A 20332-nucleotide genomic window follows, 5' to 3' on the forward strand; every position below is an offset into this window, starting at 1 on the left:
CTGTGTTGTAAGGACCTCTGCACAGATGGAGGGGGCTTCAAATGCCTCTGCATTTGGGTAGGGGAGGCTGTGAAACTCTCCTGCCATTGTTGGGCTCAAGGGCTTTGACACCTCCACTTCACACCTGTGCTAATTGATCTGATCTGTCCTAGCAAGCTTGGTAGCCTTAACTTCGTATTCAGTCCTTATAAAGTCAAAGATATAATTTATATTCATTTCTCTTCTTGCCTTTAAAAGTAACTTCTGACTAAACATTACTCAGTTCCAGGTTAGATGGTGTTTTCAGGTTTCTTGTGCTTCTTCTGCTGGTCGTTGGTTTGCCAGCATATTCACCGTATCTGGGAAATAATAATCTTTGGTAGTAGGAATCCTTCCAGGTAATTTTGTCCAAAATTAGGTTGCAGGTTTGGAGTTTTGATTTGGATTGAAGGTTATGTTGTGGAGGGTAGAATCCTATATATGTCCTTGCAGAAAAACAAAACTTTATCTAGCTCTTAATCTATCTTTCTGTAAAAACATGCTGAAAATGCAGGAGCCCATCTGCTCATTAGCTCTCTCTGAATGTTTTACTCTGTGAAGTTCCACATATTTAAATATATAAACATATGTGGAAATATATAAAAACAGTCACGCTGGACAAGTGTGCCTGCTAAATTACTAAAATGTTATCTACAGTCACCACACTTACTCATTTCATGCATTCTGTAATATTGCTATTAGGACTTTGGTTGGGAACAACACCCAACAGTATATCATGTCTGGATATATAATTGAAGGAGGTCAAAAACTTTTTTTTCAATCCATGCATCAACTGGCTAAATAAACAGAACTTGAAACCTCCAACAGATAAAGGAGATTGATACAAAAAGATTTTATTTTCACAATATCAAAAGTCAACAGTGAACCCTACAGAGATTTGTGGATCAATAGGCATCAACAAGGTAGAGAGAAAAGAAATAAACAGTTGTGTGTAGTGATCCCATTTAACCAGTTACTTTATTTTTGTTTGAGTGTAGGTGCATGCTGAGTAGCATTGAGAACAATGTTTTTGAAAACGGAGTTAAGAGACAAAACACAAGCAAACAGGAAACTGAAATAGCAAACTGGAGCAAAAATCATTTTTGCAGTTCATCCTTTACACAACAGTTATACAAAAATCTAAGAAAAGAAAAATGTGTAAGAAATTATGCATATGGAAAATTCAACCCAGAAATGGGGTTCATTTCCTATATCTGCAGATTAAAAGACTATCTCATCTCCTTTCAAGTATCCCTCCATCTGTAGGACAATGTTCCCATTTTCAAATGTAAAAATACTACAAGATTAGGGGGAATGGCAAATACCAAACAACTCAATGGCGGCAAGAAGGGATAAGAGAAGATAATAGGAGGGGAGGAAGAAAAAGGAGAACTCCGTGATGGCCATTTTAAAGAGCTGAAGTAACAACAGTCATGGTCACAGTTTCAAACGGACCCAAAGCGGTCACAACTAAATACTTCATGATCTTCCGACCAAGGTCTGGACAGTATCAGCAGTATGGTAATAGCTCCACCTCATCCTCTGATGGGGTAGGTGGATAGAGGGCTAGGTAGAGTTTCTGCCATATTGCTCACACTGACACAGCTCTTTCATCTCTCCAGTGGGGAATCAAGAAGTGTCTAGAGCGGGATTGGCAACCCTGGTCCTGGAGGCAGGCACTTCCTGTTTTTGATTAAACTGACCTGGAAGACCAAGTGTGTTGAATTTAGGCAATCACTGAACTGATCAATAAGCTTAGTAGCTCAGTGTGGCGCCTTGAGACAATTGTACAGTACCTGCAGCACTCCAGGAACAGGGTTGTCTACCCCTGGTCTAGGGGTCAGTTTGAAACAGAACCGAAGAGATTCAAGACACCAGAATCCATCCTAACATAAAGGGCGCGTTCCTCTGCCCAGGCATTGCTGACATGACAGATCTTACAACCCCTGGATAGGTATTTTAAGTATCAGCTAACCACATCAAGTTATAGCAAACGACGCATCAAGTTATAGCAATCGACGTGGCACGTAACCATTGGTTGATGCACGCAACGTCTAAGCAGGGGAACGCGACCAAAGGCTCCATCCATATTCCCTTCAGGGTAAGAGGTCACAGGAAGTAGTCTGCCACTGGCTTTTTGGAGGGAATGCCCCTGGTTTCCTGCGGAGCGGCTTCAAATATGATGAACTCCCTCTGCAGGTGCTCATCCAGCTCCAAGATGGCCGCCACATTACCACATCTGTTTGTCAGAGAGAGAGAGAGAAGGAAAGAGAGGTGGTTGCTATTGCGACCTAAACATTGTTATAAGCTAACAAAGCACATGCATACACAGCAGAGTTTGGCCATAAACTCAGCAGTCCAAATACAGAATATATAGGACGGGAGAAGAAAACAAGACGACAAGAGAGCAAGAAAAAGATGGAGACAGGACACAGACCTGTAGCAGTAGTTGGGTGCGGACCACACAGTGAGCACGGTCTCATTGAAGTGCCACTTGTATCCCTCCATGACCAGCTGGTGGGCCCTGCAGATCATGTGGATGTCGTTGGCTGCGTTGAACTGGGCCACCACGTCACTGCCAAACAGGTAGCCCGCCCCCCTTGGGCTCACACCCCACCCTGTGGTGTCTGGGAGAGAGAAGCAGAGAGACATTCTGGTTGTTACTGGAGTCGTCTCATTCTTTTTCGTTGGGGCATAGATGCTAAAATGTGTGACAAAGACTTGGAGGAATCTTCACCATCTTGCTTATAGCTACACATTTTTGGGGCAGAAGGTTATTTAGGGGGTTGTTTCTGGACAGTACCAGTATTTTACCTTCTGGGTCAGACCACAGCAGATCACACATGGGGCCGTCGTGAGGCACTTCCTGCTTCCTGTCGATAGTTCTGATTTGGTCCAGAGTTTGAATAGATGGAGAAAGGCCACCGTGCACACAGAATATCTACACAAAGAGAGTAAGAATCTACACTTTACAAAAACACAACATGTAAAGTGTTGGTCCCATGTTTCCTGAGCTGAAATAAAAGACCCCTGACATTTTTCATATGCACAAAAAGCTTATTTCTCTCAAGTTTTGTGCACAACTTTAGTGAGCATTTCTCCTTTGCCAAGATGATATGCCACACCTGTCAGGTGGATGGATTAAGAAGCTGATTAAACAGCATGATCATTAGACAGGTGCACCTTGTGCCGGGGACAATAAAAGGCCACCCTAAAATGTGCAGTTTTGTCACACAACACAATCCCACAGATGTCAAGTTGAGGGACCGTGCAATTGGCATGCTGACTGCAGGAATGTCCAGCAGAGCAGTTGCCAGAGAATTGAATGTTAATTTCTCTACCATAAGCCATCTCCAACATCTAGAGAATTTGGCAATACATCCAACAGGCCTCACAACCGCCGACCACGTGTATGGCGTCGTGTGGCGAGCAGTTTGCCGACATCAACATTTTGAACAGAGTGCCCCATGGTGGCGGTAGGGTTATGGTATAGGCAGGCATAAGCTATGGACAATGAACACAATTTTTAATCGATGGCAATTTCAATGCACAGAGATGCCGTGACAAGATCCTGAGGCCCATTGTTGTGCTATTCATCCGCAGTCATCACCTCATGTTTCAGCATGATAATGCACGGCCCCATGTCGCAAGAATCTGTACACAATTCCTGGAAGCTGAAAATATCCTAGTTTTTCGATGGCCTGCATTCTCATAGATGTCACCCATTGAGCATGTTTGGGATGCTCTGGATCAACATGTATGACAGTGTGTTCCAGTTCCTGCAAACATCCAGCAACTTCGCATAGCCATTGAAGAGGAGTCGGACAACATTTCACAGGCCACAAACAGCCTGATCAACTCTATGCGAAGGAGATGTGTTGCACTGCATGAGGCAAAAACATTTTTTTCAAGGTATCTGTGAGCAACATATGCATATCTGTATTCCCAGTCATGTGAAATCCATAGATTAGGGCCGAATGAATTTATTTAAATTGACTGACTTTCTTATATGAACTGTAACTCAGTAAAATCTTAAAAATTGTTGCATGTTGTGTTTATATTGTTGTTCAGTCTAGTTAAGGCCTTACACAATCCAGCTCCAGAAACAGTTTTCTTTAAAAACATTATTCTTCATACAGCACTAAAACATGTTTGAACCGATGATTGCGATCGTTACTTGCATTAATTACAGAGTTAACAATTACAAAGGAAAACTAGAGCTAGCAGGAAAGATATAAAGAGGGGAGATTGTAGCGAGTCATGTTTCAGTGAGAGCTAGCTATTTAGCCATCTAACCATAACAATCTAGCCTGGTCCCAGATCTATTTGTGCTGTATTGTCAACTCCTATGTTCATTGCCACGTCCCTCCTTGGCATGACCATAGGAGTTGGTAAGATGGCACAAATAATCAGAGAGAAGCAGAGAAATATGACTGAAGGGGCTGGGGAGCGCACCTTGCCGTCGATGATGGCAGAGAGGGACAGGTAATCAAAGATCTCGGTGCAGTATCTCCAAACAGTGACCGAGCCGTACTTGCGGAGGCACTCGTCATAGAAGCCGTAGACCTGTGTGATCTGCCGTGACTCGTGGTTCCCTCGGATCAGAGTGATCCTGTCTGGATACCGCACCTGTGGGAGGAGGAGGGGTTAAGTTACTTGTTAGAATGGGTCCTTCAGAGGGACCCTACTGGCTAAAAAGCAAATGAGAGGGGTGGTAGGTCCGACTTTGACCCATAGAGAGCTTAGGTTAGTAGTAGGGCTAGACACAAAGGGCACACATCGCACAGTACAATGAAGTATGCAAAAATGTCCAATCATTGCATTTCCTGAATTTACATAGGTTTACATTTAATTAACCCCCACCTTGCATAGCATTAGAAACACTACTACAGAGGGGGTAAAACAATTGAATAGCTTTGATTTGGCTTCTCTCGAGTACCTTGAGTGCTAGCAGCAGCAGGAACGTCTCCACACTGTAGAAGCCTCGGTCCACAAAGTCACCCATGAAGAGATAGTTTGTCTCCGGAACATCACCCCCAACCTTGCACACACGCAATTGAAGTGTTAAATAATGACACAGCAAAAAATGTCACAGTAGAATATGACATGTATGTAAATTACATGGAGTTTATGAAATTATGAAGCAAAATGGTGCATATGTTGAGTTTGGAACTGTACAGACACCGCACAAAGCAGCACTCAGAAATCATAGAGGAAATGCAGGCAAAAGGAGACTGAACTTACTCTAAACAACTCCTTCAGGTCATAAAACTGTCCATGGATATCCCCACACACCTGTGATAGAAAAGGAGAATTGTAGGGAATTAAAAGGGAAACAATTCAGGAAGTGAAGCTGAGCAAGCATGTATTTAATCCACTAATACTAAACATGTACTTGTAACATAGAAAAATATATATTTTTTGCATTTTGATCTTGAACAAGGTTTATTAGAGGTAAGGGTAGCGCTATCTTGAATTGCCATGGTAACGCCGATGTGTCATTGCATTGGTAGGAGTGAGCAAATTGTGAGTTTTGGCACAGAGACTGCAAGTGAATGCTGCCACCGGGAATTTTTGAGCTCAACTTGTCTTTTTTATATAAATATTTTCATTGATAACTACAAACTAAAATACTCCTATTGACACTTTGAAGAGCATTTGTCATTAGGTATGAGCTAGACCTAGCTAACACAAACTGGCTAATGATTACGTTAGATATGAAGTGCTGCATGGTATACCGGTACCACGGTACCAAAACGTCATGATACCAACATTTTAGAATACCATAGTACCGTTTCATATGATACTACCTGTGTAAATAACATTTAGACTACGTTACCCAGCAGGCTATGCAGGGGGGGTGGCTGAAGAATGCCTCGCATGGCTAAACAAGGAGTTTTCTAGCTGAAGTATATGTTCATCTAAAAGTAGTTCAACATACGCCCGGTTTGTCATTATACAAGGAACAAACATAACATGGTGTAAAATTGGTAGTCGCTATGACGAGACAAATGAAAGCAGTACTCTGCAAATTTCCGCGACAAAAATGTAACATTCTACCACAAGTCAAGTGACGTGAGTAGTGGAAGACGTTAGCTTGCAAGAGCGAGGACAACGAGCCGCAGCATCAAGAGTGACAGCAGCGAGAGCGAGGCTGCATTGGAATCTGTTGATGAGCAACATACTGAAGTAAGAGAAATTGACATGGTTCCTGTTCTCCTTCATGGATTTCTTAGTCCTCCTACTCCTACGCAGTTAACAGGCAATCTAGCTGACAATTGGAAACGTTTCAAGCAGAGATTCAATATCTACCTCGCAGCCAGTGGAGCAGGGGGAGATGACAAATTGAAAGCTTCCATTTTCTGCATGTTATTGGAGAGGATGCATTGGACATTTACAATAGCTTACAGCAAGACGAGGCACACTTGACATTGACTGTGCTAATGGCTAAATTTGAGGAGTACTTTGTGCCATGCCAGAACATCACATTTGACAGATACAAGTTTCTCTCTCATGATCAGAAACAGGGAGTCAGTTTTGACCAGTATTTGGCTGAGCTGCGCTGAACAAACTGAGCAAAACATGTGAATTTGAAAATCTGAAAGACTCACTAGTGAAAGACAAGATAGTCTGTGGCATACTTGATAATGGACTCAAGGAGAGATTTCTGCGTGAGCAAGATTTAACATTGGATAAAGCAGTGAATGTGTGTCCAGCAGCTGAAACCACCAGAGCACAAGCTAAAGAGCTGTCCAGGGATGAGACGTCAGTGTATGCAATAAAAAGAGAGGAGCACCACACACACAACGCCTTACAAAACAAAAACAAGCAAAAGAGAGAAATCAAAACACTACATGTTGAAAGTGTGGATTTAACCGCAAGCAAAAAAAATTGCCCTGCATATGGCAAATCATGTAACAACTGTGGGAAAAATTATCATTTCTCAAAATGCTGCAAAGCTGAGACTACAGAGAAAAAGGTTCACACAGTCAAAGAGGAGATCGAAGAATTCTTTGTTGATTCTGGGGAAATAGGCAATGCAGTAAAAGCGGAATGGATTGTGCCATTGACTGTGAATGAAACTATAATACCATTCAAGCTTGATACTGGAGCACAGGTAAACCTGTTGTCGCTGGATGACTACAAAACACTGAAGGTGAAGAGCAAAATACACCCAGTGAAAATTAAGGTTACTGGTTATACTGGGTAGCACGTACCTGTCAAAGGTAGCTGCATAGTAACTTTACAGCACAAAGGAAAACAGTTCAAAGCACAGCTGCTGATCGTTGAAAAGAGTGTACAGCCTATTCTAGGAATCAATGCATGTGAAAAGCTCAATTTGTTGAAAAGAGTGTATATAGTGACATCACAGACTGAAAATGACCAAGAATCGCTATTGGCTGAGTATGAGGACGTGTTTGAGGGTCTTGGATGTTTACCAGGAGAACACAAAATATGTACTGATGACAAAATTACTCCAGTTGTGCATGCATGCAGAAAAGTTCCATTTGCACTGAGGAAAAAGCTCAAGGAGGAACTTGGACGCATGGAAAAGATGGACGTAATCACAAAAATGGATGAACCTACAGACTGGGTGAGCTCACTGGTTATTGTGGTGAAAAAGAACGGCGATCTCAGGATATGTCTAGACCCGAGAGATCTCAACAAAGCAATCAAGAGACAGCATTTCAAGTTGCCAACAAGAGAAGAGTTAATGTCGCAGTTTGCTGGAGCAAAGTGGTTCAGTAAGCTTGATGCCTCATCAGGATTCTGGCAAATGAAGCTAGACGATGCAAGCTCAAGGCAATGCACATTCAACACACCTGAGGGCAGGTACAGATTTCTTCGTCTACCATACGGGATTCTCTCAGCGCCAGAGGTCTACCACAAGACAATACACATGATCTTCAAGCACATTCCAGGAGTGGAGACCATGATGAACGACGTGAGAGTGAGACAAGTGCTGGACCTGACACGGAAAGTCAACCTAAAACTAAACAAGGACAAATGCGAGTTTGGTGTGAAAACACTTACCTTTGCGGGAGACGTACTTTCAGAGGATGGAGTCAAACCAGACCTGAGGAAAACATCAGCCATCAACAACATGGAGCACCCGAAGAACAAGGACGACGTGAGACGCTTCATGGGCATGATCACCTACCTTGCAAAGTTCATACCTCAACTGTCAGCAAAGTCCGCTCCACTCAGATGTCTTCTGGAACAGAAAAATGAATGAGAATGGTCCCATGAACAGAAAAACTGCTTCAAAAATATAAAGTCAATCACAGAAGAGCTAGTGCTCAGGTTCTATGATCCAGAGAAAAGCAAAATGATTTCTGCAGACGCGTCAGTTTGGCCTGGGAGCAGTTCTTCTGCAACAGCATGACGACACATGGCAACCCGTCGCTTATGCTCCCAGAGCCTTGACAGGCACAGAGACAAGGTATGCACAAATAGAGAAAGAACTACTGGCGAACACATACGCGTGCGAAAGGTTTCACCAATACATCTACGGACAAGACTTCGAAGTAGAAATCGACCACAAACCATTGGTGTCAATCGTGTCTAAGCCACTGAATGATTGTCCAATAAGAATCCAAAGAATGTTGATCAGACTGCAAAAGTATGATGTGAAGATGATCTACACCCCCGGAAAGTTCATGTTCGCCGCCGACACTTTCTCGAGCAGTCGACAAGAAAGAGAGCTTCGACGCACTGAGATTCAGGCCTACGTCTACATGATCGTAGCATCACTTCCTGTGTCTTCTGAGAGAATGGAGCAGATCAAAAGCAAGGCCGCAGCTGACCAAATAATGATAGCGTTGAAAGAAACAACACTGATAGGATGGCCTGCACAGGAAAACAACTGTGCAAGGAGAATACAGGATTACTGGATGTGCAGAGCAGAACTCACCGTTGTGGATGACAGTGTTCAAAGGCAACAAGATTGTCATTCCCTGACACTACGCAAAGAAATGCTACAGAAAATACATGAGGGCCACTTGGGTGAGGAAAAATGCAAACGACGAGCACGAGAAGTAATGTACTGGCCATAAATGAACCAGGAAATCAGCCAGACCACTGCTTCATGTGAACAAGCAGAGCCGCTAATGCCTCATCCAGTACCCAACAGACCCTACTACAAAGTTGGAGTTTACCTTTTTGACTGCAATGGCAAAAGTCACATTGATGTTACCGACTACTACTCAAACCACCCTGAAGAAGCAACACTGCCAACTACCTCCAGCAAAGCTGTAATCACCTACCTGAAATCAGTCTTTGCAAGACATGGGGTTGCGTCTGAACTGTACTCGGACAATGGCCCGCAGTTCTCAAGTTCCGAATTCCGATCGTTCGCTAACAACTGGGGATTCTGACACAACACCTCCAGCCCCAACTACCCAAGGTCCAACGGCTTAGCAGAGTTCAGTCAAAATTGTCAAAGGTCTAATGAAAAAGGCACATGATGGAAAAGAGGATTTCCCAAAAAATCTGTGTGTATGTGTTTCTGCACAACGGACTTTCACCTGCACAAATGTTGATGGGACGTCGCATCAGAACCAACCTACCCATCCATGAGGACTTGCTAACACCCAGAGGTGCTCACAAAGTCAAACTCGCAAAGGAAAAACAGAAAGACAAACAAAAACAGTGACACGACAAAAATGCAAGACACTTACCTGAACTGAAACCTGGAGATCATGTACGACTCCGAGACATCACTACAGGAACCTGGATCTAAGGCTTCAGCCATTCACTCAAAGGACTGAGGATCATCAGGAGGATACCGCTGAAGCGTCAAACCATGTGGCGGGCTGTTAAACTAATCCCGGGCCACTAATTATTGTTTTGATGAACAACGTTCAGTCATGTCACCTAGCTAGCTAACAATCTGGTAACTTGACAGTAAGTCTTGGCAAATTTGATTAGCACAGGAAGGAAAAGGGTCTGCTACTCATGTTATGTGCTTCAAAAGGTAGGATTAAAATAGGCCTAATGGAAGTCTAAACTATCAAAAAACTCTTTCTGGTGCTCCTTACATTGTTTGGTGCCTAACGTTTTTAAAGTTGGGAGCAGTGTGTATGTGTTTCTGGGAGAGAGTTGTGTGTTTATGAGCGAGAGAGCGTGTGTGAGGGAGGGAGAGTGTGTGTCTTAATTGAAGAGTAAAGGTTTCATGCAGTGTTTTCCCCCTTACTGCCACAATGACATGCAGACCATTATGCATGTATATTCCTTCCTCCCATCCCTCCAGCCAAATCACAGGCAGGCCTTTGCAAATATGAGAACATTTGTCATTCTACGCAGTATTCTATTCTACAGTGAACAGTGTGAAGTAAATTCAATATGTTGTATTGCGTAGAAGTGTGAATATCAGTGACACATGTTTTGTGTAGCACATGTGCATAGCGTTTAGAAAACGAGAACAAGTGTCGGGAATGGGGCGAACAGGACGCTAGGCCACTGAATCCCCCGGTATCGTGACAAAACTAATATGAAGCTAGCTAGCTGGCAGGCAGAAGAGAGGGCTGCTGCAGGATTGCTATTTACCAGTAAAATGTATGATCCCCATATAGCTAACTACATAGCTAGATATCTAGATAAGTGTATTTTTATCTGTGATGCTATGATTGCTACAAATGGTAAGCCTGCTGGCTGTTGATTCCAATAATTAATGTACCCTAAGTCCGAAGCCTTTCGCTGATGATGGCTAGCTTTAATGACTTTTGAAAGCTCAGGCTGGTAGTCAGATGGTAACTAAATCATCCTGGTCTAACTGGTTTGTGACTTTGCGACTTAAACTATCATATTATTTCTCTAAAAGTCAAATCAAAATGTTATTGGTCACATACACGTGATTAGCAGATGTTATTGCGGGTGTAGCGAAATGCTTGTGCTTCTAGCTCTGACAGTGCAGTAATATGTAACAAGTAATATCTAAAAAATTACACAACATATACCCAAGACACACAAATCTAGGTAGGAATGAATTAAGACTATATACATATGGATGAGCGAGGTCAGAGCGGAACGGACTAAGATACAGTAGAATAGTATAGAATACAGTATATACATATGAGATGAGTAATACAAGATATGTAAACATTATTAAGTGAATGAGATACCGTAGAATAGTATAGAAAACAATATATACATATGAGATGAGTAATGCCAGATATGTAAACCTTATTAAATTGACTAGTGTTCCATTCCTTAAAGTGGCCAGTGATTTATAGTCTATGCCTATAGGCAGCAGCCTCTAATGGGCTAGTGATGGCTGTTTAAAACCTCTTGGGGCTAGGGGGCAGTATTGAGAATTTTGAAAAAAATATGTGCCCATTTTTAACTGCCTCCTACACCAACTCAGAAGCTAGAATATGCATATTATTGTTCAGGTTTGGATAGAAAACACTGAATTTTCTAAAACTGTTTGAATGGTGTCTGTAAGTATAACAGAACTCATATGGCAGTCAAAACCCTGAGACAAATTCTGACAGGAAGTGGATACCTGATGTGTTGAATTACCTTTAAGCCTATGCCATTGAAACACACAGGGGCTTATTAATTTTTTGAGCACTTCCTATGGCTTCCACTAGATGTCACCAGTCTTTAGAAAGTGTTTTGAGTCTTATACTGTGAGAACTGAACGAACAAGAGCCTTGGAACGGTGGTGGCCGATTTAGGCTCTGGCGCGCGAGTTCATGTTTGATACTCTCGTTCCAAAACGTTTTAAAAGAGAATGCAAACGTCCGCCTTGAATATTATTCATGTTCTGGTTAAAAAAGGCACTAATGATTTATGCTATACAACGTTTGAACGAACGTAAATATTTTTTTCCCCCTCGTTCATGACGAGAAGTCCGGCGGGCTTAGATCATGTGCTAACAAGACGGAGATTTTTGGACATAAATGATGAGCTTTTTTGAACAAAACTACATTCGTTATGGACCTGTGATACCTGGAAGTGACATCTGATGAAGAGAATCAAAGGTAATGGATTATTTACATAGTATTTTCGATTTTAGATCTCCCCAACATGACGGCTAGTCTGTATCGCAAAGCGTATTTTTCTGGGCGCAGTGCTCAGATTATTGCAAAGTGTGATTTCCCAGTAAGGTTATTTTTAAATCTGGCAAGTTGATTGCGTTCAAGAGATGTAAATCTATAATTCTTTAAATGACAATATAATATTTTACCAATGTTTTCTAATTTTAATTATTTAATTTGTGGTGCTGACTTGACTGCCGGTTATTGGAGGGAAACGATTTCCTCAACATCAATGCCATAGTAAAACGCTGTTTTTGGATATAAATATGAACTTGATAGAACTAAAAATGCATGCATTGTCTAACATAATGTCCTAGGAGTGTCATCTGATGGAGATTGTAAAAGGTTAGTGCATCATTTTAGCTGGTTTTATGGTTTTGGTGACCCTGTCTTTGAATTGACAAAACATTACACACAATTCTTGTAAATGTACTGTCCTAACATACTCTAAATTTATGCTTTCGCCGTAAAACCTTTTTGAAATCGTAAAACGTGGTTAGATTAAGGAGATGTTTATCTTTCAAAGGGTGTAAAATAGTTGTATGTTTGAAAAATTTGAATTTTGACATTTATTTGGATTCAAATTTGCCGCTCTTGAAATGCACCTGCTGTTGATGGAGTGCACCACGGGTGGGACGCTTGCGTCCCACCTAGCCCATAGAGGTTAAGTGGGCGTGCAATGGATTATGGTCATTGTAGTTAACTTCTTGGTGACAGGGGGCAGTATTCGGAAATTCAGATGAATAATGTGCCCAAATTAAACTGCCTGCTACTCGGGCCCAGAAGGTAGGATATGCATATTATTAGTAGATTTGGATAGAAAACACTCTGAAGTTTCTAAAACTGTTTGAATGATGTCTGTGAGTCTAACAGAACTCATATGGTAGGCAAACACCTGAGAAAAAATCCAACCAGGAAGTGGTTTGTAGTTTTTCAAGTGATTGCCTATCCAAACTACAGTGTCTGTGGGGTCATTTTGCACTTCCTAAGGCTTCCACTAGATGTCAACATTCTTTAGAATGTTGTTTCATGCTTCTACTGTGACTGGGGAGAGAATAAGAGCTGACTCAACAAGTTGTTGAGTTGTTTACTGCGCAGTCAAACCGTTCCTTCTTTTTCCTCTAATGAATACGCTATTGTCCGGTTGGAATATTATCGAAGTTTTATGATAAAAATACCCTAAGGATTGATTGTAAACATCGTTTGACATGTTTCTACGAATGGTAATGGAACTTTTTGACTTTTCGCCTAGGGTTTTGCGCTCGCACATTATGCCTTTGGAATAGTGATCTGAACGAGCGAACAAAACGGAGGTATTTGGACATAAATATGGAGTTTATCGAACAAAACAAACATTTCTTGTGGAAGTGGGAGTCCTGGGAGTGCATTCCGATGAAGATCAGCAAAGGTAAGTGAAGATTTATAATACTATTTCTGAGTTTTGTTGACCCCAGAACATGGCGGGTAACTGTATAGCTTGCTTTGATGGCTGAGCTCTGTACTCAGAATATTGAACAATGTGCTTTCGCCGGAAAGCTATTTTGAAATCTGACACAGCTGTTGCATTAAGGAGATGTGTATCTATAATTCTTTCAATAACTGTTGTAAATTTTATCAACGTTTATGATGAGTATTTTTGTAAATTGATGTCCTCATTCACCGGAAGTTTTGGGAGGCAAAACATTTTCTGAACATCACGCGCCAATGTAAAATGGGGTTTTTGGATATAAATATGAACTTTATTGAACAAAACATACATGTATTGTGTAACATTGAGTCCTGGGAGTGTCATCTGATGAAGATCGTCAAAGGTTAGTGATTCATTTGAGCTGTATTTCTGTTTTTTGTGATGCCTCTCCTTGCTTGGAAAATGGCTGTGTGGTTTTTCTTGTCTCGGCGCTGTCCTAACATAATCTAATGTGATGCTTTCGCCGTAAAGCCTTTTTGAAATCGGACAATGTGGTTGGATTAACGAGAAGTGTATCTTTAAAATGGGATATAATAGTTGGATGTTTGAGAAACTTGAATGAGATTTTTGTTGTTTTGAATTTGCCGCCCTGCTATTTCACTGGCTGTTGAATAGTGTGTCCCGCGGGTGGGACGTCCCACATTTCCCAGAGACGTTAACTACCACGTTTTCTGTGCTTAACTATGTAGAATATTGGCCTGTTGGAAAATCCAACTCCCTACTACATCGCACAGTTCAGGCTTGATCTGATATATCTACACAAACTGCATATCGAGCTTACAGAAAAACGAGTCTCCCCTTTCCATAGTGGGGTCATAATAGTTTGTAGCCCAAACAGTTTGGACGCTACAGATAGAAGTTGGCATATGGGCGGTACTGACTTCAGACGAGTCCATGTGGCTTCTGGTGGTCGTAGAGCAAAACAGTGAACATCACTGTGCTCCTGAGTCTCATCTTTCCATTTTTCAAACCCGTTTGGATGCTACAGACGTTTTCAAGAGAAGAGATGGAATGTCTCCTGTTCTGACAAACAGCGCTTTCGCTCTGCCACTTTCCACTGTGGCAGAGCTTAAACTGAATGATTTTGATGTGAATTTGTGTATTATGTTAGATTGACTCACGTGTGCATCAATAGATTTAAGGATTATGAACTATCAGATATGAAATGATGTTACATGTTTGCTCAAAACCTTTGGATAATAAAATGTAACTGTCACCTTGCAAGCCAATTGATAACTTGTACAACTCCCTTCCATTCATTGTTCCATTTTTTATGTGCTGAAGGGTCATCATTACTTGGGGAAGATGAGGACGAGATTCAAATAGACGAGCAGGAGGAAGTTTGAGCCACCACGTGATACTGCTGCCTCTGTCAAGCTTTTTGACTGGAAGGTAACTGTCAATGATTATTGTTATGTACTATTAGGCCTATATATAAACTAGGTCTATGTTTATTTTAGTATTTTTTATTTTATTTTTAAACACTCACTCTCTATGTGACACTGTGGTGCACTGTCAGCTCTCAGACCTTTGTGTTGAGGACGACACTATAGACATGTCACCTGTGCACAAGGCAGTCAATAGTTGAACCCACAGTAACAAGGACAGGCAGGGGCTGAAGAGACTGGACAACATGCTGCAAACAGTGCTGAGGGACAATCACACCCTCGCAGGACAGATACATAGATATACATACCATATATACTTAGGTACTAGTGAAGGGACTCCTAGTCTTCACCCAATAGCTTAGATTGTCACTGGTCATTTCCCCTTTCTTGCATATTTTTAATTTGTTCCCATTTTGACTCTTCGTGTATTAGGCTATAGGCCTAGTGGAATATTTGTAAGAAGAAATTTAAGTTGTAAAAGCAAATTGTTATTATATGCCTAATTCTTGTATTTTGTAATTCCAGTAAAATTTTGAAGACAATATCCCAAAGATGAATGTTGTATATAATGTTATGGTTATGATAGCATGATGTAACTTGCACTTTGTTTTCAGGGTGGAATGAGATCATGTACTCCCTTAACTTTATGGAAAGATTTATTTTTCTTATGTATGCGTCTTTCCTTATCAAATGTAAGACTAAATGCCATTTGTAATATGTTTTGGTGCATATATGCATTTACTATACTATCCAAATAAGAAAGTGTCTGATCGCAGAACATTACATAAAATTCTAGAAAAATTTCACCGGTCATTAAAACAGCTGTAACTCATTCACAGTTAAAAGGTATTACTATTCTGATTTCATGCTATCGATCCTTACAAAACAAGGAAGACTCAATATACTCTAAGTGTTTCTTTACCTTCATTAGGAAGTTGTGTAAATTGCAGTTGTTTGGGAAAAAAAGTGTATGACACATTTTCACAGGTGTTTTTTCTTGACTGATTACCATTTGATTTACGTCATATCATTTGAAAGGGCTGTTTCTCACCTTTCAAAATATGTATCATGTTTTCATAATGGTTTGACACCAGAAAAGTATGGCTCATTTAGGTATGCATGATCTCAGTAAATTCAGGAATTTCAAAACTCTCCTACCGATGATGCAACAATGCCAATATGGCGATTTACAATTAAGGCTGGTTTAGTCTGTCTATCGACATGTCTGTAGACAATTGTCTTAGCGACATCATGAACATTCTATCGTCGTCCGACATCAAACTTTATACTTATGAAAAAGTATAAACACAAAACAGCCTCTGCATGACATCAGCACCACAGTGCTCCAAAGCATACTTTCTCTATTTTAACACCAATAAAACCCATCCGTTTAAAAATGAATTCAGTAAATGTCAACCTAGCAAGCCAGGCAACTAAAAGCTATTTCCTAAACAATGTTTTGGTTCGTTGTCTAGCCAGTTCAAATAATGACCAAAGTATAGCTGACAACGTCTAAACTTTAGTTACTTGTTATCCATTATTACAGGAAAGTAAACCAACATAATTATTTATAAGGTAATGGCAAGCTTACAGAAAATAGCTTAGTGCCATAGTGTGACAAAATAAAAGTAGGTCATTCTGAGAATTTTAGAACTGCATCATCATCATAGGAGGATTTGGTCCGGTTGCTGTGACAGTACGGTAACCACATCAACGGACACTGCGAGTCACAGAGAAGCAAACTTTTTTCACGTCTGTGCGACAAGGAAACTGACAGTCGCAGTGACGGTCTACAGACATTCCACCTGAGTATAAATCAAATGTTGTTTTGACCAGTGACACTGGTCACATTCTTATTGCCTACAAACATGTCGTTAGACCAAGTATGAACTAGACTTTACAGTTAACTGGTGTTCTAAAGCCTAGTGTTTCCATTCCCCCTTAATGTATTCAGCCATCCAACATTACACGTAACATGAGGGCTCAGATTGGGAAGTGCAAATAATGGCAGTCTAGGCAGATCTACGAAGTAATCAAGATGTCTTCTATTCTGAAAATACTCACAGTAACTGGAGAATCCACCCTCTGTACGTTACTCTCCTCTACCAGAATCTCCCTGTAACACAAACACAAGCAGACGACAGGCTTAGTGATGTAGACTTAGTATCAGAAATGGTAAAGTAAAATGGCCTTTGTGTTTAATTACCTGGCCTTGGCACACAGTGCTTTGACTTCATTTTCCTTGATGAGTTCACAACGCCTAAGTTGTTCTATCTGTCTGTCCAGATCACTGATGTCCCCCATTGTCACACACATATGGAGCGAGGGGCTCACACACAATCCTCACTCTGGGGTCTGGAGGAGTCACCTACAGGGCCTCGCAAACACAGAGAGTGTATTCTTCACACAGTCACCCTGGTCCGAAAACACACTCTCGCTGTTCAGGCAGTTCTAGTCACAAAGAGAGAGCGGCAGATTGGTGCAATAGAGGGATCTATGGAAGAGTAAGAGATTACATTTTTTAGAGCATGGTAACATGTAGACATTGTTATATGTCTGTTCTGTTCAGTGTGAAGGCTTCAAATAGTGGAAACCCCAATAAACTAACTAGCTTAATAGTTAGCTTTACTAGCGAAGTTTGCGAGTTAGTTAGCATGAAGTGAGTTCAACATTAACATAATAACGTTGGTTAATTGGTAACGTTAACTCAGTCAGCTAGTTGGCTGGTCTTTTCATTAAGGTTGGTATTATGGCTATATTTGTGTTCATATTTAATACTCAATTCTCTTTTCTATCTTGAACTGCGTTGTTAGGATTAGCTAACCAGTTAGCTAACAATCTTGGCCTGTTTATCAGGTACTTACGAAATGCTAACGTTGCTTAGCTAGCTAATTTAGCTTGCTAGCTAGCTGTTACCAATGTTTTCTAGTCGAAACGGCGTAATCCAAAACTAACATCAATACCTTTGAATATTGGGGAAGAAGAACTCGAGATACATACATATAGCTGTTTTATTCCACGTAAAAGCAATTTTTTCCACTCCACCACGGTTATTATCTTTTTTTCACCGGTTCACCAAACCACCGCCGGACGGGCTCTCTCTGCAACTTCCGCTGTCGGGGACGCGCATTTCGCAGTCATGAAACGGGAGGGGAATTTTTCAGTTTTTAAGAAAATTTCCGACAATTCTACATTTTGACATGACTAATGCTGTGTTCTTATGCTGAAACATGATAACAAAATCAATGGGGGCCTGACTGTCTACATATATTTTCTACATACTTTCTATTTGGTTTTAGTCGTTTAAGTTGCCACTGAAATAGTTTTTCCCATCCTGAAAATGTCAAATAACAATATTAATTTGCTATCCACAAACAATTTAATCCCCATTGATGTATAAGAACCCTCGATTGCATTTTCTATGTATTGGCCAATGAGAGGCTTTGAAGCCATTGGCACTCCCCAGAAGGAATGGATGGAATTCTACAGCATTTGAATTGAATGTTTCAAGGACAATATTACATGTATTTAAGTATTTTCTGTTGTTGTCGTGCGGACACTAACATTAGTACTTAAAAAATATATATACTTTAAGGAAAATGTATATATATATATTTTTGTTTTGTTTAGCGCACATAATATAATGAACAAAAATATAAACGCAACATGCAACAATTTAAAATATTTTACTGAGTTACAGTTCATGTAAGGAACAGTTCATGTAAGTCAACTGAAATAAATAAATTAGGCCCTAATCTATGAATTTCACAACTGGGAATACAGACAGATATGCATCTGTTGGTCACAGATACCTTAAATAAAAAAGGTAGGGGCATGGATCAGAAAACCAGTCAGTATCTGGTGTGACCACCATTTTCCTCATGCAGCGTGACACATCTCCTTTGCATAGAGTTGATCTGGCTGTTGATTGTGTCCTGTGGAATGTTGTCCAACGCCTCTTCAATGGATGTGCGAAGTTGCTGGATATTGGCAGGAACTGGAACACGCTGTCGTACACGTCGATCCAGAGCATCACAAACATGCTCAATGGGTGACATGTCTGGTGAGTATGCAGAAGAACTGGGACATTTTCAGCTTCCAGGAATTGTGTACAGATCCTTGCGACATGGGGCCGTGCATGATCACGCTGAAGCATGAGGTGATGGCGGCGGATGAATGGTATGACAATGGGCCTCAGGATCCAGTCTCAATAAAATTCAATTGTGTTTGTTATCCGTAGCTTATACCTGCCCATACCACTACCCCACCACCACCATGGAGCACTTTCTTCACAACATTGACATCAGCAAACCGCTCGCCCCCACACAACGCCATTCAAGTGGTCTGCGGTTATGAGGCCGGTTGGACGTACTGCCAAATTCTCTAAAACGATGTTGGAGGTGGCTTATGGTAGAGAAATTAACATCTTTTCTGGCAACAGCTCTGTGTTGTGACAAAACTGCACATTTTAGTGGCCTTTTATTGTTCCCAGCACAAGGCGCACCTGTGTAATGATCATGCTGTTTAATCAGCTTCTTGATATGCCACACCTGTCAGGTGGATGGATTATCTTGGCAAATGAGAAATGCTCACTAACAGAAATTTGAGAGAAATTAGCTTTTTGTGAATATGGAAAATTTCTGGGATCTTTTATTTCAGCTCATGAAACACTTTTACATGTCGCGTTTACATTTTTGTTCAGTATATCATTTAAAAGTATGCATTAAGGTGTCTGTAATATAATAAAAGTGAAACAAACAAATGTAGACGTACATTTCTATAGCTTCCAAAATATTTTTTACATTGTGGGGGAGTGCCAACATGGAGGCGCAGTGGCTTCAAAACAGAGCCCCCTGGTCACCATCTAGTGTATATATATTCAGACCCTTCCCTTTTTCCAAATGTTATAACTTTATAGCCTTATTCTAAAATTTATCAAATAAAAATAAATAAATCTACACACAATACCCCATAATGACAAAGCGAAAACAGGTTTTTAGAAATTATATCAATGTATTAACAATAAAAAACGAAAATAACTTATTTACAAGTATTCAGACCCTTTTCTAAGCGACTAAATATTTCCCTCAGGTGCATCCTGTTTCCATTTGTCATCCTTGAGATGTTTCTACAACTTGAGTGGAGTCCACCTGTGGTAAATTCAATTGATTGGACATGATTTGGAAAGGCTCACACCTGTCTATATAAGGTCCCACAGTTGACAGTACATGTCAGAGCAAAAACGAAGCCATGAGGTCAAAGGAATTGTCCGTAGAGCTCAGACAGGATTGTGATAGAGGCACAGATCTGGGGAAGGGTACCAAAAAAATTCGGACGCATTGGCCTCCATCAGAACACAGTGGCCTCCATCATTCTTAAATGGAAGTTTGGACCCACCAAGACTCATTAAAACT

At 40.9% G+C, this 20332-nt stretch overlaps 1 protein-coding gene across 2 annotated transcripts; it reads right to left on the reverse strand.

Annotated features, from left to right (window-relative positions):
* Positions 1-847: 847 nt before the first annotated feature.
* On the reverse strand, positions 848-18048 carry LOC106600722 (serine/threonine-protein phosphatase 4 catalytic subunit B). 2 transcript variants are annotated; one of them, XM_014192299.2, is made up of 9 exons: positions 17919-18048; positions 17125-17412; positions 16983-17034; positions 5263-5313; positions 4958-5059; positions 4474-4647; positions 2833-2959; positions 2456-2645; positions 848-2257 (listed from the first exon to the last, which is right to left on the reverse strand). In XM_014192299.2, the coding sequence occupies exons 2-9, from the start codon at positions 17232-17234 to the stop codon at positions 2128-2130; spliced, it is 936 nt and encodes a 311-aa protein (XP_014047774.1). In that variant the 5' UTR covers positions 17235-17412; positions 17919-18048; the 3' UTR covers positions 848-2127. The 2 variants fall into 2 exon arrangements, with proteins under 2 accessions (XP_014047774.1, XP_014047775.1); XM_014192300.3 differs by having other exon boundaries at positions 17882-18026.
* Positions 18049-20332: the final 2284 nt, after the last annotated feature.

This window comes from Salmo salar, chromosome 03 (genome assembly GCF_965601325.2).
Source record: "Salmo salar chromosome 03, fSalSal1, whole genome shotgun sequence".
In the NCBI taxonomy this organism is placed as follows: Eukaryota; Metazoa; Chordata; class Actinopteri; order Salmoniformes; family Salmonidae; genus Salmo; species Salmo salar.

Excerpts from the sequence above, each read along its gene's own strand:
- LOC106600722 (XM_014192299.2), bottom strand. The coding sequence starts at position 17,234 with ATGTGTGTGACAATGGGGGACATCAGTGATCTGGACAGACAGATAGAA. Across the intron at positions 2,646-2,832 it reads GCTGTGGTCTGACCCAGAAG|ACACCACAGGGTGGGGTGTG; the intron begins GTAAAATACTGG and ends TCTCTCTCCCAG. Across the intron at positions 2,258-2,455 it reads GCACCCAACTACTGCTACAG|ATGTGGTAATGTGGCGGCCA; the intron begins GTCTGTGTCCTG and ends TCTGACAAACAG.